The 18,398-nt window shown below is 43.5% G+C and overlaps 1 protein-coding gene across 3 annotated transcripts in view; it reads left to right on the top strand.

Moving 5' to 3' along the window:
* LOC124619594 overlaps nucleotides 1-18,398 on the top strand; it is a 227,025-nt gene that overhangs the window by 115,276 nt on the left and 93,351 nt on the right. For all 3 annotated transcript variants that reach the window (XM_047146096.1, XM_047146097.1, XM_047146095.1), the window contains exon 3: nucleotides 9,761-9,972. In XM_047146096.1, the coding sequence (XP_047002052.1) occupies nucleotides 9,761-9,972 (212 nt within the window). The remainder of the gene's footprint in view (nucleotides 1-9,760; nucleotides 9,973-18,398) is intronic.

Here is an 18,398-nt window from a genome sequence, read left to right as displayed (position 1 = left end):
TCCCATTGGCTCAGTTTCAGTTTTAGAGGAGGACTGCACCTCAACCATGTTCATCCTTGTCCATCCTGTACAAGACGCCTGGCTCTACCGTTGAAACGCCATTTGCAGTCAAATGGACAAGTGATGACAGATCCTGTACTTTCTACAGAGGAGCCAGGATCCGCAGGAGGAGACATTACTTCAGGACCCTTTGGTACTGATAGCACAGGCACATGACTCACAGGACCTCTTCCAACATGATGATTGCAGCCGCTGCCAGTCGTTTGGTGGTGGTCAGGATGATTTCAAGCTGTTTAAGTGTGTCAACAAACTATTTCCGTATTCAGAAACAGCATTCACAGTGGAGATGCATTTTAATGGTGCAATGTAGTACAGAACAGTGAACAAATAACATTTAAATTAACCTCCCCCCCCCAATTATCTTTTAATCTGTTGAGCTAAATAATTCTTAATTTCCAATAAAAATTGGAGCGAAAACGCAAAATGAGATCTGTTAAGGTAACAGAAAAATCTGTATTAAAAATTATTAGTTTCCTAAAACTTTTGTTAGCAAACTAAAACAGAATTAATTTACAATAAATACAGCTAATATATAAGGCTACTCCTCTTTAAGGAGACCTACATGTAACACAGTACATTAGTTAGAATATTGTTACAATAACTAAATCACAAACATTGATTTACTACAAATTAGATTATGCACAGGACGATGGTAGCATCCAAAAATTCGCGAAAATGCACGTTTATCTGCATTGATATACAATGAAATCCAGGGGTGATCTGTTCTTTGGCAGTAACTGTGAACCTCAAACATTGATTTGCTATGAAATAAGTTACATATCCAAAACACTCGTACCAGTAACTTATGAAAATATAGTTTTGTAACCATCCAAAAATTCTGAAAAATAACCTGTTGCTCACACAGTTACACAATGAAATTAGAGTGTAATTCTTTTAACAAGCATAGCCCTCCTGTTCCCAAAAATTTAAAAGAACACAAATAAGTTTAAGCATACCATTGACGCCATGACAATGGTCCAAGACAAACTGGTAGATATTTGGATTTAAAATAAAAACAGCTGATGGTTCAAATATGCATTTTATACAATCTTAGTACTGTTCTCGCTACACGCCAATCCAAAAAGGAGTATTCCTGCGATGACTGTCTGTGCATATCTAGCCAGCCAACATCTGGCTTTTCAGCTGACAAATGCCAATGTTCTAAGGAATCAAACAAATGCAAACGGTCTTCCCTTTTTGCACCTCGGCATTCTTCTTCAACCACGTCATCATGCGGTACCCTCACCCAGCTGACCCCTGCTTCACCGGGACGCACCACCAACAACCAGTCCACTTGCCAGCCAAAGGTGAATACAGACACCTCTGTCGAACTAATGGACCAAGCTCCTCCTGCCTCTGAACTTGGTCCTTGTGCATGTTCGAATTCTGCCGCTCGGCAGCCCCCACAGTTACTACCATCTTATTTGACCCATTTCCTGCATCTCCTGTGTATCATCAGATATGGTTATTCTCCAATGTAACATTCATGGCATCATATCCACTAGGTTTGAATTATAGCTCCTCTTGTTATAATACTGTCCAGTTGTTTTCTGCCTCCAGGAAACAAAATTACACCCTCACAATTGTTTTCACCGCCAACACCTCACTTCAGTCTGTTTTGACCTTCCTCCTGAGTTGGGGTCTCACAAGGGAACCTTCCCATCGCACCCCCCCTCAGATTTAGTTATAAGTTGGCACAGTGGATAGGCCTTGAAAAACTGAACACAGATCAATCGAGAAAACCGGAAGAAGGTGTGTGGAACTATGAAAAAAAAGCAAAATATACAAACTGATTAGTCCATGTGCAACATAAGCAATACAAGGACAATGCTAGATCAGGAGTGCCGTGCTCCCGTGGTTAGTGTGAACAGCTGCGGAACGAGAGGTCCTTGGTTCAAGTCTTCCCTCAAGTGAAAATTTTACTTTCTTTATTTTCACAAAGTTATGATCTGTCCGTTCGTTCATTGACGCCTCTGTTCACTGTAACACGTTTAGTGTCTGTGTTTTGCGACCGCACCGCAAAACCGTGCGATTAGTAGACGAAATGACGTGCCTCTCCAATGGGAACCAAAACATTTGATCGCAAGGTCATAGGTCAACCGATTCCTCCACAGGAAAACACGTCTGATATATTCTATACGACACTGGTGATGGCATGTGCATCACATGACAGGAATATGTTGTCGACCCACCTAACTTGTACACTTGGCAAATGGGTAAAAAGATTCTTCTACCTTGCCCGATTTAGGTTTTCTTGTCGATGTGATAATCACTCCCAAAAAAGTGATCGCATCGGACGGGCGGACGGACAGATAATAATTGTCTGAAAACAAAAAATTAAAACTTTTCACCCGAGGGAAGACTTGAACCAAGGACCTTTCGTTCCGCAGCTGCTCACACTAACCACAGGACCACGGCGCTCCTGAGCTCACATTGTCCTTGATGTTGCCTATCTTCTCATGGACTACTCAGTTTGTATATTTTGCTTATTTTTTTCATAGTTCCATACAACTTCTTCCTGTTTTCTCAATTGATCTGTGTTCAGTTTTTCAAGGCCTATCCACTGTGCCAACTTATAACTAAATCTGAGAGGGGTGCGATGGGGAGGTTCCCTTGTCAGGCTCATGGAGGAGTCAAGTTGCTCATTTGAGACAACATCTATAGTTTCTGTATTTCCTTGCATACCCATCTTGAAGTTTTTGCTATCTATCTTTCCCTTCCTGGTTTTGCCTTCTCTCTTTGCAATGCCTATTCATTCTCGTCTCCTGCTGTCACCAGAGTAGACATTAATTTATTCCTCAACTTTCTTCTCCCTTGTTGCTCCTCGCCAACTTTACTGCCCACCGTCCCCTTTGGGGTTCACCATGCCCCTGTCTGAGAGGCTCTCTCCTAGTAGATATCTTCAACCAGCTCAATTTCATCTGTTTGAACACAGGTACACTTGCATTTCTTTCTGATTCCACGCACTCCTTTTCCACCTTGGACTTTCCAATCTGTACTGCTCTGCTTGCTTGTTGCCTCATGTGGTCTGTTCTCTCTGATGCACATTCAAGTGATCATTTCTCCGTTGTCATTTGTTTGCTAATGCCTATCCCATCTGTGCATGCAACCAAATGGTAGCTTTGCAAAGCTGATTGGCAGCTCTGTTCCTAAATGACCACTTTTGATGAACACCATTTCTCCTGCATTGATGACCTGGTAGAATACCTTACAAATGCTATCCTTACTGGCATGGAATCTTCCGTACCTCACCCGCCCATGGGGCCGACAGTCCCTTTTGTGGGTATGTGTGTGATGCGCATGGAGCCCCGAGCTATTGCAATCTCCTTCCTGTTTCCAGACTGCATTACTGTCCCTGTTCCTCTCCTTCCCTGTCCTTGCTCCTTTCTCCCTGCCCCCTCCTTTCCCTCTTGGTGGACTTCTGTATATTGACCTGGTTATCCTCCCAGCTTGGTTTTTTGTATGTGCTATTGTTTAGTTTGCTGTTTCCATCTCCTTTTTGGCATTTTTGGTCTCCTTGGTGTTTGACCTCCATTTCCAATGTTTTCCGTTCAGTGTGAGCCATTTGAGGATGAACTCCCAACCTAGTTTCCATGGTGCAGGTTCCTCTCCCCCTCCCCTTCCTTTTCCCCTTGCACCCTGGCCCCCTTCCTGCTAGGTCACCAGCACGGTAGCCAGTCCGTGTGGTGGGCCTGTTAAGTACCCACTTGGCTGAGCCCCCAGACAACACAGGGATCACACTGCTAGTACCACATTATTAAATGCCATCCCATGATGGTGAACTGTGTCCATTATAAACAGTTATGTTAAAGTGTTGCCGCATTTTCGGGGATATCAAAAAGCTAGTGAGCATTCGTCTCAGAGCTGTTTTATAAGTTTTACTCCCTCTCCTGTTGTTTGGGGTAATCTTCATCAGATTCGGGAACCACTGTTCATTCCCTGGTTCCCGATTCGAACATAGAAAACAGTGTTGTTGTTGACCCTTGATATCTCCAACACCTTGGGTCACATTCCTCAGAGCCCGATATGGAAGAAGTTCAGAAGTTACCAGACAACTGCTGTAATACCTTCAGTGGGTTCAATATTTAACTACATGGTGCAATCCCAGCAGAGCGCTTTTACGCCACACATAGCTCGTGTAGAAAAATTTACCCTTGTTAAAGTTAAGACTTTTCATCACTCTCATTTTTAATTACTATGCTATGTTTGCTAAGTTCGAGAGCATGTTGTGTTTTCCGTGCAGATCACCTAAGGAGCATATCGCCTGAGTTTTACCATTATTTCCTTCTGTTCAAAAACTGACATTTTAGACTATATTGTTCTCTGCTTGCCTATTTTTGCGTCTTTATTACAGCTGTTCACATCACTGCAGATTAGTTTGACCAGGTGGCTGGCCAGTGCTTTCCAAGTTAAATGCACCAGTAAAGCTGTTCTCCTGTATTACTGCTGAGTCGATGTATGTGTAACGCACAGCATAAAACCTATCCTCATTATCTTACTTGACTGTGCTCGTGACAGCTTGGCTTCTGCTCTACGTGAAATGGAATCCAGTGAGGTTCCAGCAAACGTGGCAGAATACATAGTGTTTACATGAGGTTTATTCTTATGATGAATGGAGTATAGACACTTTCAAAGTAGGCCCCTTCAGCTTTTACACACCTCTCCCAGTGGTGCTGCCACTGCTGGAAGCATTGCTGGAAAGCTACTTTTTGGACAGTGCGCAGCTGCTCTGTCGAATTCTGCATACTGTCCCTGTTGGCAGGGGATTAGGGAGGTTGACAAACCACAGCCATGTCGTATTTGGCCAAAAACCTCTGAATCAGCTTTAAACATGGCTGCATTGTCAGCGACCATTACAAGGTAAAATTAAAACAATTGCAGCCCTCAGTCGCGAAAATGAAGTCTTTTTGTCCTAAGTTTTGGCCACTTCTAAGATAGCCTTCATCAGAAATAAAACATTTGAAACTGACACGTCACATATAAAATAAATATGAAGAGATAACACTTCAGTCATAAAGCGTTATCACTTCATATTTATTTTATACGTGACATGCCAGTTTTAAATGTTTTATTTCTGATGAAGGCACTCTTGGAAGTGGCCAAAAACTACGTCAAAAGGCTTCATTTTCGCGACCGAGGGCTGCAGTTGTTTTAATTTTACCTCTGAATTGATTGATAACAATGAGCAGGTGCATTATCACGGTGAAGGTGACAGTTGCCTGCTGCCCACAAGTCCGGTTGTCTACCTCACGCTGCTTCATAAAGGTGACACAGAACCTCTTCTTAGCACTCCTTAATTACATTAGTACCTTCTGTGGCATACTCATGATGGACCACACTGTTGGAATAAAAAAAGACAGTCAGCATGACTCACATTGCTGCAGATCTCTCTCCCTTTCTTGGGTCTCAGGGATGATGGATGTCAGGATCGGAACTTTGTTTCTGGGTCATACCCATAAGCCCAGGACTCATCACCAATGATTACTGTGTCAAAAGTTTGGCATTACGATTCACAGTTTCCAGCCTTTCCTGTGCGATCTCCGAACAAAGTTGCTTCTGTTCAGTAGTAGGCAACTTTGGCACAAATTTTGCTGAGATCCTCCTGAGGGCCAAATTTTCTATTGAAATGGATTGCAGGGACCCAGTACTAATTTTAACCTTGTCTGCAGATTCTCCGATCATGATCTGTCAACATTGCATCACCAGGGTCCTTGCAGATCAGTAACAACCTCATTTGCGGATGTCGAGGGTCTACCTGAAAATGATTTACTCTTCACTGATGAGTGGCCATCTTTGAAGCAGTGTTACCACTCCTTAATCTGTGTGGTACCCATTGCTTCATCCCAAGCACTTTTCAAATCTTGCAAAGTGTTTCGACTTGAGAATCATCAAGCTGAAATCAAAATTTGATGCAATAGCATTGTTCCACTTTTGTGTCATTTTGCCCACAGCTCAAAATCCAAAGACTACCACTTACTTGCGGTTTCTTGTGAATAGCTAACCAGCAACTGGTTGTTCCTTAAGCCATTAAAAAAAATCAAGCATGCACACTGTGTATGCCTATAAATATAGAGAGCACACACATCCTGATACCATTGTTGGTTTCAACAATAAAGAGTATGGTTGGATACTGTCTGGACAGCCTTCGTATTTATTTTTCAGGCCTCCTTTCAGCCTTAATTTATTACTGTGTTATCTGTACTATAGGCAAATAGTACATCACCAGCAAGACAAAAGTGGTTTATATAGAAAGGGTGTTCAAAAAGTTTTGCACACCCATCTCTAATTTTTTTTATTTTTTGCAGAAGGAGAATGAAATTTTTTGTGAACATACTCGGAACTTTTAGCTGTACATTGAGCCTACTCAATGTAGCCTCCATCAGCTGTGACGCATCTGGCCCAATGTTCTTTCCATGATGTAAATGCATTTTGGTAAAGTTCTGGGGATTGACTTTTACACCATCGCTTGACACAGGAAATAAAGTCTTTCTCACTATCAAATGGTTTACCGTGCAGGTGGGCCTTCAGATGACCAAATTGGTAAAAATGAGACGGAGCTGAGTCCGGACTGTAGGGAGGATGAGGAACAATTTTCCTACCCATTTTCCATATTTTTTCCTGTTTCATAAGGGCTGTATGGGGTTTGCATTGTCGTGGTGTAGTCTGATGAGCTGACCCTTAAGCTGTGATCTGTAGGTCTTGGTGGCATGTTGCAGCTTGTCCAATGACAAACAGTAACGGTCCTGATTAATTGTGGAGCCAGGTTCCAAAACGTCAATGAAAATTACACCACACTGATGCCAGAAGGAGGAGGCCATCACCTTTCAGCCTGTTGTTCATGAAAGTCTTGGTTTCTTCTTCCGAGTGGAACCTGGATGACACCACTCCATGGATTGGGTTTTGCTCTCTGATTCGGGCAAAAACAACCATGTTTCATCCTGGGTAATGATGCCGTCAAAACTCTGTTTCCACTCTCTGGTAAAGCTCTTCATGAGAACCTCGCACACATTCTTGCTCATTGTTTTCATTTCTCTTGTCACTAATGTACCCAATGTGCACAGATTTTTCTGTACCCTAGTGACTGTACCAGTGATACCACATTACCCAGTGACAAACGAGTCATTTCAGCAAGCTGTCGTGTCATCACACATATGTCATTTTGGATGATTTGATCAATGGTCTCCTTATTCACATCACTCACTGCCGTTGATGGTCTACCACATTGTGGATTGTTCAGTAGAGAGAAATCATCTTCTTCAAACCACTGCTGGATACTGCTGTGATACACTGTGTCCTCCCGTAAACAGGGAGCAACTTCCTGTGAATCGATGTGGCAGAGTAATCACTGGTCTTAAAGATGAACTCCATCACCGACTGTTGTCACAACCTGACATCTACTTAACAATCCATTATGGCTCACCTATCAGTAAAAGAAAATACTTTTCTGTACCAACTTACAGCTAAATGTTCCAAGTATGTTCACAAATAATTTCATTCTCCTCCTGCAAAAAATAAAAAAAAATAGAGACAAATGTGCAAAACTTTTTGAACACCCTTTGTATGTTACACTACATCATACTCTTCATTTTCTCAGTTTAGGAATCTGAAAACTTCATGCAGAAAAACTGGTAATAGTTTTGGAGGTGTGGCATTATCTTGCCTGACTACTTCTTCAGCTCACAGTTCTCACTGCCCTGACGAGATCGAATGGCAGCTGTACGCTTTATCCAGTACAGAAACACAGATTGAGTATGTGTCTTGTTTCTTAATGGCTGTTTCTGCAGATTTTATTGAAACAGGCAAAGACTTTGTAAAAATCAATGAATCCCATAAAACCTAGCAATTCTTTCTCATTGTTCAGCTCAGTAATTTCATTCATGACTTGCAGATGGTCCATTGTGCTGTATCCAGCTTGTTCCTTTGCCTGATTAAAATGCAGATTTTTTTTGTGGGGTTGGTGGTGATAGTCTCTACAATCTTGTCCAGCATAACAGAAAGGATGCTGATACTGAGATAGAATAGGTGCAGTGTTCAAAGTTTTGGGGATAGTCTGCCTCCGCAGACAATCTGTGAATAATTATGGAACTTTCTGTTGTGTTATTTTGCCTCCACATTTAACCATTTCTGTTGAAACACCATCACCTCTGTCTGCCTTTCCATACTTCATACCTTGGATAGCTGTGTGCACCTCATCTGGTTTAAGTGTGTAGTGTTTTTATTGTCATTATTAATTATGTGTGTTTCTGATTCATTTTTTGAGTATGCGGACACTTATGAAAATCCTGGAGTGTAGGCAGGTTTATATCTGCTGTTGGCTACTGTGCCACTTGTCACCTAAAACAGTGAAAAGTGGTGTGTACCCAGCATAAGTTTCTGTTTTGTTTTCAATTGTGTGTATTATCAAGTTTCCATTATCTCATCCTCTCAAAGACATCTACAAATAGATTTGTTCAGTTCAGCAGGTGGTATCACGCTCGTGTTACCATAAAAAAAAATAATAATAATAAATAATAAAAATAAAAAAACCTTTTCATTGATTGTTGCATTATTCAAACCTGCAAACCTTTTTTCAGTTTGAATAAATATGCCTGTCAGTTAATTGCCCTGTCCAGCTGTAAGTATAAAACTTTCTCTTTTTTAAGGTGATAAAGTAACTGTTTAATTTAATCGAATATTCCTCCCAGTTCTGAAACCAATTCTCGTAACTCATTTTTGACTTCCTATGAGCCGTAGACAAGTAAAGAAGCAAGGTGTTAATAAGCAGCTCACAGTTTCCCAATGGAAAACTGTATACAGTTACAAATAATAGTGACACATTTTCAGCTGCAACTCACAGCAAACTCCCTCATGTATTGCTACGCTCAAGCAACTGTATATTGTTTTCGGTAATGTAAAGATTCCTCTTTTTAACATTTACTCAGTAGGAGGGTGGTGCTAGTCTGTAATCCCTTACGTTTAAGTTTTGTATCACAGTAGTTGCATGGTGTTGTGTAGTGAAAGCCACAGTACATTCATCGTTACAGAAATTTGCAACTTTTTTATACAAGAATGAAGCTTGTATGCCTTTTCATTAATCTTTCTTTTGCAAACCGTCCACATTTACAGGAGTATCCCATTGATGAGTCTAATCCTTTATTTAATCTTGATATTTTTACCTGTTCCTTAGATTATGTGCCTAATACACAAGTTGTTATATTCTCCAACTTACATCAACAAGGGTTACTAAATGTTATGTCTGTCAGGTCTTCAATGATATTATAGATATCTACTCGGTGGAAAAAGTAAGTGTGTGTGCAAATCAAATGGTGCCGTCTATATTTTGCACGCAGTAGTTAGAGCATAAGCCGTGAATGTTAAACATGACACACTGAACAAGATTGAAATGTGCTCTACCCTCAGTTTACCAGCTGTTGCAGAATGACAGCATTCACCATTTACTGTCAATCATTCTGTATGTTTAGGAAAAAGTGACTCATGACGAAAACTTTATTACTGTTAATGCTACTGATTTTGTCATTATGCTTAGTTATTGTCTATCAAATGTCCGGAAAAAAAAGAACAAAATAACTAACTCTGCTGCCTGGGAGATAAATACTTCTCTTTTTGTGGTTATTGATTTTAATGCACTGTAATATACCAACACTTATAAGTATTTGTCCAATGTTATAATTGTACATTTTCAAATTGACAATTTTTGTAGCCAGACCCAGTGTCAGTTTTGGCTGCACAAATAGAAAGAATTTCTGACCAAGCAAAAATAAGAGGTAAACAAGCACTTGAAAAGCAAAAAGCAGAGAACAGGAAAGCCTCTGAAACTGAAGACCTCCTTAAAACACGGAAAAAAACTTTTCGGGCTGCAGAAGACCTTATGGCAGCAAAGAGTGTTGCTGGGAAGAAAACATTTGATGACAGGTATACAACTGCCTTCCTATTCTTTACATTGATGTGTTTCAGCTTTTGTTGTTTTTTACTGTTGTCACTTTTATTTTTTTGCTACTAATCTATAAGGTGGTTGTTGTTATTTACTGTTGCCCATCAAATTTATTCTAATGTAAGATTGTTTCATCTAATTGAGAGAATGCAGGATCAACTGATGGAAAGGCCTCATTTGTTGGCAACCTGTTTCATGTGGTAACTGCTGCTTAGGTTGCTTATTGCTAACTGAACTGGTCCTCCTCTTCTCACACAGTCATTTTCAAAAGGAACTTACTCCAAAATCTTAAGTATTCAGAAATTAAGGAAAACATCCTCCAGGTAAATATAGGGAATGTTGCAGAATGGTCTTTCCAACGATTAAAGAACGGAACGAAATTGATATTTTGCCATTGCTACTGTTGGTAAGTTTTCCAATATTGTTGAAAATGGTAGGTTGACAATCTTGGGGAGCGAGGTGGCGCAGTGGTTAGCACACTGGACTCGCATTCGGGAGGACGACGGTTCAATCCCGTCTCCGGCCATCCTGATTTAGGTTTTCCGTGATTTTCCTAAATCGTTTCAGGCAAATGCCGGGATGGTTCCTTTGAAAGGGCACAGCCGATTTCCTTCCCAATCCTTCCCTAACCCGAGCTTGCGCTCCGTCTCTAATGACCTCGTTGTCGACGGGACGTTAAACACTAACCACCACCACCACAATCTTGGAATAAGGCCCTTTTATTTTGGAAGTAATTGATTCACATGGTCAAGTTACATTTTTAAAAATATTTTAAATTGTTTCATTTTTTACTCATACATTTTTGTACTATTGTATCTCTCATCAAAGGACATGCAAAATGGTTTCACTGACCATCAGTACCACTGCTACATACAAGCCGTTTCATCAAATCATCATAGAAATACCTATAATAATGCAAAATATAATCAAGTAAACGTATATGTCTTGCATTTTGTTCCTGGTCCAGTGTAAGCTCTTTTGAAATTACAAGCAACAGACAAAATAAAATATTCTTGATATGTTCACTAGACTACAAATGAATACATGATGCCATTTTACATTTCTCAGCGCTGTTCAAAAACAACAACAGCTGAAGTTAGAAAAGTGAAACATGACACATAGTGCATTACGTGTTCAATAGAGGGTATACAAAGATGATCACTATTGAAAGGGGATTATTCCATGTGTAAAAGCCTTTCTAAAATGATGTCACTGTAATGAAGTCGCAGACACACATTTACATTGTGTGGAATAAAGCCCTTTTCATGCTGAAAGGTGTATCTCTGCATATAGAGTCTGGTACCATTTTTATCTCATTTTGTCAAAATTTGGAGTAAAGCCCTTTCAGAAATGACCGTATCAATTGTATCGATATTATGAAAAGGACAGTTGCTATTCACTATACAGCGGGGATGCTTAGTCATAGATAGGCACAACAAAAATCTGTCACAATATAAACTTTCAGCAAACAAGCCCTTTGTTGAAAATCTAAAGACCAGTGCATGATGGGAGAGGCAGCTGGGTGTCGGTAAAGAGGAGGCTGGGCAGGGATGGGGAGGGGGAGGGATAGCGGACGGTGAAGTGCTGCTGGGGAGCCTGCAGGGATGAGATGGAGAGAGGGTAGGGCAGCTACGGTTGGGTGCAGGGGTTGTGTAGGGCTGGATGAGTATATTGTGTAGATTTGGTCGATGGAAGAATACCACTGTGGGGAATGGTGGGAAGGATAGTGGGCAGAACATTTCTCATTTGAGAGCACAGTGAGAGGTAACCGAAACCCTGGCGCAGAATTTAATTCAGTCGTTCCAGTCCTGGGTGGTAGTGAGTTATGAGGGCAGTGTTCCTCTGTGACTGGACGGTGAGACTTTGGGAGGTGGTGGGAGACTGGAAAGATAAGGCACAGGAGATCTGTTTTTGTACAAAGTTGGGAGGATAATTACAGTCTGTGAAGGTTTTAGTGAGACCCTCGGTATACTTCGACACGGACCGCTCGTCACTGCAGGTACACCAAACACAGGTGTCTAGGCTGTATGGAGGGGACTTCTTGTTATGGAACGGGTGGCAGCTGTCAAAGTGGAGGTATTGCTGGTAGTTAGTAGGTTTAATATGGACAGAGGTACTGATGTAGCCATCTTGAGATGGGGGTCAGCATCTAAGAATGTGGCTAGTTGGGCTGAGTAGGACCAGGTGAAGCAAAAGGTGGAGAAGTTGTTGAGATTCTGGAGGAATGTGGATAGGGTGTCCTCACCCCCATCTAGATCTCAAAGATGTCACCAATGAATCTGAAGCAGGTGAGGGGTTTAGGATTCCGGATGTTCAGGAAGGATTCCTCTAGATGGTGCCATGCGTACCCCATATTTGTTTGTAGATAATGCCTTAAAAGGAAAAGTAATCATGGTTCAGGATATAGTTGGTCATGTTGACTGGGAAGGAGGTTGTTGCTTTCGAATCCATCAGGCATTGGGAAAGATAGCATTCAATAGCAGTGAGGGCATGGGCATTAGGGATGTTACTGTAAAGGGATTTTATGCATCACATAGACACTTTCTCACCAAATACATAATTTTATTGAATGTTGTACCCAATTCTTGTGGCTAATGGCATAAAAATATTGCTGTAAATGCAAACAGTGGAAAATCCAGGATGGAATCACACACACACACTCACACACACACACACACACACACACACACACACACACACACACACACACAGTGTCTTTGGCTACTGTGGCCAGACTGCGAGCAACAGTGCATGATGGGAGGGGAGGGATAACAGGGTAGAAGTGGGATATGGTAAAGTGCTGCTTGAAGGAGTGTACAGGGAAGAAGTGGAGAGAGGTAAGGGCAACTAGGTGAAGTAGGGAGGTTAGACAAAGGGGTGGAGGGTTAGCGGAGGAGGAGAGAAAGAAAAAGACTGAGGGTGTGTTGGTGGAATAGAGGGCTGTGTAGTGCTGGAATGGGCTCAGTGGGTAAGGACGATGACTAAGGAAGATTGAGGCCAGGAGGGATACGAGAACTTAGTTTATATTACAGGGAGTGTTCCCACTTGCGCAGTTCAGAAAAGCTGGTGTTGGTGGGAAGGGTCTACATGGCACAGGATATGAAGCAGTCATTGAAATGAAGCATGTCATGTTTGGCAGCGTGCTCAGCAAACAGGGTGGTCCACTTGCTTCTTGGCTACAGTTTGTCGGTGGCCATTATTGCAGACAGACAGTCTTTTGGTTGTCATGCCCACATAGAATGCAACACATTGGTTGCAGCTTAGCATGTAGATCACATGACTGGTTTCACGGATAGCCCTGCCTTTGATGGGATAGCTGATGTTTGGAGTAGCTGGTGGTGGTGGTGGTGGTGGGATTTATGGGACAGGTCTTGCTTCTAGGTCCATTACAGGGTTTGAGCCATGAGGTAAGGGGTTGAGAGCAGGGGTTGTGTAGGGATGTACAAGAATAATGCTTAGGTTTGGTGGGTGGCAGAATACCACTGTAGGAGTGGGAAGGATATTGGATCGGACATTCCTCATTTCATGGCACGATGAGAAATAGTGAAAAATCTTGGTGGAGAATGTGATTCAGTTGCTCCAATCCTGGATGGTATTGAGTGATGAGGTGAATGCTCCTCTGCGGCTGAATGATGGGACTCTGAGAGGTGGTAGGTGACTTGAGAGGTAAGACACAGGAGGTCTGCTTGTGTACAAGGTTGGGAGGGTAATTACAGTCTGTGAAGGCCTCGGTGAGACCTTTGGTATATTTAAAGAGGGTGGCTCGTCACTAGAGATCCCAACAGCTATGGGTGGCTAGGCTGCATGGCAGTGACTTCTTGGTATGGAACAGGAGGCAGCTGTCGGAATGGAGGCATCGTGGTGGGTACTGATGCAGCCATCTTTGAGTTGTAGGTCAACATCAAGGAAGGTGGCTTGTTGGGTTGAGTAGGACCAGGTGAAGCAAATGGGGGAGAAGTTGTCGAGGTTCTGGAGGAATGTGGATAGGGTGTCCTCACCCTCGATCCAGATCACAAAGATCTCGTCAAAGACCTTCTTCTCCCCGTCCATACAGTAGAAACACTTTTTCACCACCTACCCTACATAGCCCCCCCCCCCCCTCCAATGCCCACAATCACCCACTGCTAACTTTCCAAAATTTCTTAACCTCGTATCTTGCTTCACCATCATTCCCCAAGTCCCTCGCCATACAAACTAAACTTAAATCCTCAGTAGGAACCACAATCCACCACCTAAAAATCAATCCCAACGTTATAATCCTGTCTGCTGACAGTTGTTTTGAATCACAAGGGTTACCTGGCAAGAGGACTCCACCAGCTGTCACATTCAGCCACCTACAAATCCTGCCACAGTGACCTTTGTCGAAAAATCCAGCAGGATCTCCATTGTCTCCTCAAATCCATAGGCCGAAACCAGAATATCTCCCCGAAGTCCAACCCTCTCTTCGCCTCCACCACTCCCCACACACTTTTCTTCCACATCCTTCCTAAAGTCCATAAACCCAACCACCCTCCTCCATGCAGGTCTGGGGATTAGAATAGGCCCGAGATATTCCTGCCTGTCGTATGAGGCGACTAAAAGGAGTTTCACACATTTCGGCCTTTATGTGATGGTCCCGTGTAGGGTTTGACTTCCATTCTTCAAAATTTTCCTTAAGAGCTAGCCAATTGGGGTAGAGCACCGTACAAAGTGCATCATGTCCATCGTGCATTGAGATATTTAGCCCACTTTCTCGTCGTCACATTACAGTCCTGCCCATTCTCCATCTCTTGGGCAAGGACACTGTATTGGTAGTTATGACAGCTTGGCTGTGGAAGTGGAAGGGTAGCTCACAACATAGACAGACAACAGTATTCACAATTACAAGCACCCAAGCTTTAATGATCTTCCAGCAATAAAGGCTCTTAACAAATCTCAATTAAGCAAGGACATAAACTTGGTTACAAACATATGTTAACCTTCAACCAGTGAATAACCACAATAAAGAATTACCAATCAATAAAACGTAGATAAAGGACTGCTTTACAAGAATGCTTAAATTAAGTAAATCATGAAAGCTAAGTTACAAATTTTATGTTAAGCTTCAACAGGTGAATAACCCCAATAAAGAATTCTCATTTAAATAAAACATAGGTAGGAAAATGCCTTACCAAAATGCTTGAATTGTGTAAAATCATGAAAAGCTGAGTTACAACTTTCCTCACAAACTGCTTAGGAATTTACAGCAAATAAACAAGTTTGATCTGTTTAACCAGAAGGTAACTGCCAAGTCCAAGCAACCGAGGCCACTCAGAGCGGACAACCGCCCCAACGCTGGTCATCAACCGACATCGTCACGGCCCAGTGGCCACCGTGCCAAAAGAGACTAACGTTTCGGTACGCGACCGACAGCAACACAGGAGTAAAAGTGACTGAAAGTCAGCGTACGCCTTATGAAACATGGCACACCCTGAAGCAGGAGCAGGCACAGCTGACTAGCGGCCATACAACTGTGAGCAAACAAATCTCACGCCGCCCGTACTAACGCGGGATATGATAGCGAGCGTCAAGACGCCACGCGCAAAGCAGCAACCGTGCCTACCCCTCGACCACAGAACGTGCCCAGTCTCCTTGTCTATGGTAATACAATTTATAGCACACAAGAAACGATTTAATAATGGCATTAGTTCAACGCAAGATCAGTTAACAGTTAGGTCCAGTAAAGATTTACCAACGGATTTACCTTCAAACCAACTTCCGGACCACAGGCGGAAATTAGTAAACTTGGCATAAGTTTTCACCAGACCGATAAACAAGAAATCAAATTAAACATTTGCCAAAAATACAGTCACAATACGCAAGCCCCTCAAGACCTTGCTATCTTACTCACAGTTATTATTAACGGCAAAACATACACAAATGAATGACAAGAAATTCAGCATTGAAAGCAAAAAAACAACACACCACAAAGGTTAAATTAATTAATTTGCAGACGAGCCAGTCACTGAAAGCTCAGTTCCACAAGATTAGGACTAACCTCACTCGGCAGCAATACATTTGTGTGCGTGATAACTAGGTTGCCCAAACAGGACTCCAAAACCCAAAACAACAGGTCACAGGTCACATGTCAGCTGTCTTGTTCTCGGATACTAGGCACCACTGGGCTAAGACAATCGTGACGAAAAAAAAATCTCTGAAATTACAGCTGCCTGCAGCAAAACAAATGAGTCAGGGTGCATGAATGTAAAACACAAACCACTGTTCCAGCCAGAGCGTAACCTTTTCAATACACATACGGACAGAACAAAACACGTGAGCATAAAGGGAGCAGCAGATGCGTACCAAGCAAACTATACTGCGCCAAAATAAGACCCACGTCATGTCCACAAACCGGAGCACTGCTCCCGGAACTGGTGTCTGCTCGCTGGACTGCCCCAACTCTCTGTCCCCCGGAAAGCGATGCTGACTGCCCCCTTGCTCAATGCTCCCTTCTCGGCCGTGCACAACAACTCTTCTCTTGTCGCCTCAGAGTGCAGCCGCAATGTCTGTTCTCCCCTGCTGTCCCCCCAGACTCCCGTACTCACACTCACTCCCTCGTTAGGACCCGCTCCGACAGGAGGGCGCTCGCACTCGCAGATAGTGCCAACCTCAACCAGAGGAGTAATCGATAGCGTCTTGCGCCTGAGAGCCGCGCCACGGCTCAGACACCTTTGTGGGTGCATTTTCCACCATGCACTATGCAGTGTCGATTTCTGCTTCGATGATGACCATGGACTTCTTTGCTCGCGATATCCAGCACTGCAGCTAGTCCATTGTGGTGGGACCGCCATGTGCCCTGTTGGTTGTAGCCCCCTGACCACACAGGGATCGCTCTGCTGATGCCTGCGCCATTAACTCCCCACATTTGCCAAGGGGTAGATGCCTATCACCCTGGGGCATCGGGGCTTCTAGCAATGGCCATCCTGCCAGGTGGCCTTTGCTGCGGCTGGGTGGCGCCCGTGGGGAGGGCCCCTGGTCGGAGTGGGTGGCATCAGGGCAGATGACACATGATGAAGCGTAGTCCATCATCTCTTGCTGGTGGTGAAACACCAGCAGTCTCTAAGCGATCACAAGCACAGTTCAACACACAGAAGTATGACCCCAAATCGTTCCCCTCCCTGGCCACATAGCCACACCATGGGAGGAATGTCAAGCTAAGGATGGTAACGGATCTTATTCGCCCCGGTACCTTGTATGTTCGAGAGCTACTGGGTAATCTTTCATGATGATGAACCCTCAGTTTTTTGTTGAGCGTTTAGAGGACAAGTTCAGGGAGGTGGAGGGCTTGTCCAAAATGAGATCTGGGTCAGTCTTGATCAAAACAGCATCCTCTGCCCAGTCATGGGAGTTACTCCCTTGTGACGAGCTGGGGGATGTTTCTGTAACCGTCATGCCCCATAAGAGCTTAAATATGGTCCAGGGTAACCTATTTCACAGGAACCTTCTTTTGCAGTCCGACGATGAACTGCTCGTCAATATAGAGCGGCGAGGTGTTTCATCCGACGTGTCAACCGGGGTTCAAAGGATAATTCGGTTGCCACTGGTGCCTTCATCTTGGCCTTTGAGGGTGATACATTGCCCGAGAAGGCCAAGGTGATGGTCTTCCGGTGTGATATAAAGCCCTATATCCCTCCATCGATGCGGTGCTTTGAGTTCTGGAAGTTCGGCCATATGTCGTCCCGTTGTACTTCCAGTGTCACATGCCGAGATTGCAGACACCCATCACATCCCAATACTCCATGTGCCCTGTCTCCAATCTGTGTCAACTGCGAAGAACACCATACGCCTTGCTCGCCTGACTGCAGGGTTCTCCAGAAAGAAAGGAAAATCATGGAGTACAAAACCCTGGACCGACTGACCTACACTGAGGCCAAGAGAAAATTTGAATGCCTGCATCCTGAGCGTATGACATTGTCTTAGGCCGCTGCTATAACAGTTCTGGCACCATCAGCTCCACCAACTCAGGTCACCTCTCAGAGCCATCAGACTACCGCTGCCCCCTTGATTCTGGGGGACATTTCCCTCCCTGTTACTCCTGCACCATCTACTTCGGGAGCAACATCCCCCCACCCCCCAAACCATTGGGGACGTCCATTCTCACTTATAAGCCGGAGAAGCATAAGCCTTCTTCTGCTTCTTTCGCTAGGAAGTGGTCCCTTTGGTCACTCCCATCCCAGGTTTCTTCTAGTGGGAAAAACAACACCCACCAATGGCTGAAGAGCCCAAAAGCAGCTGGTCGTAGGGCCTCTTGCCCATCCTCAGTCCTGGAGACTGAGCCAGCGAAGTCCTGCCAGCCAGAGAAACCCAAGGAGCAGCAAGATAAATCCAAAAAGAATACCCTTAAGACCAAGGAAATTGCGGTGGCACCCCCACCACCGCTACCTACAAG

This window comes from Schistocerca americana, chromosome 6 (assembly GCF_021461395.2).
Source record: "Schistocerca americana isolate TAMUIC-IGC-003095 chromosome 6, iqSchAmer2.1, whole genome shotgun sequence".
Taxonomy (NCBI): Eukaryota; Metazoa; Arthropoda; class Insecta; order Orthoptera; family Acrididae; genus Schistocerca; species Schistocerca americana.
The sequence above is the reverse complement of the archived record's forward strand: the minus strand, read 5'-3'. Positions and strand labels throughout refer to the sequence as shown.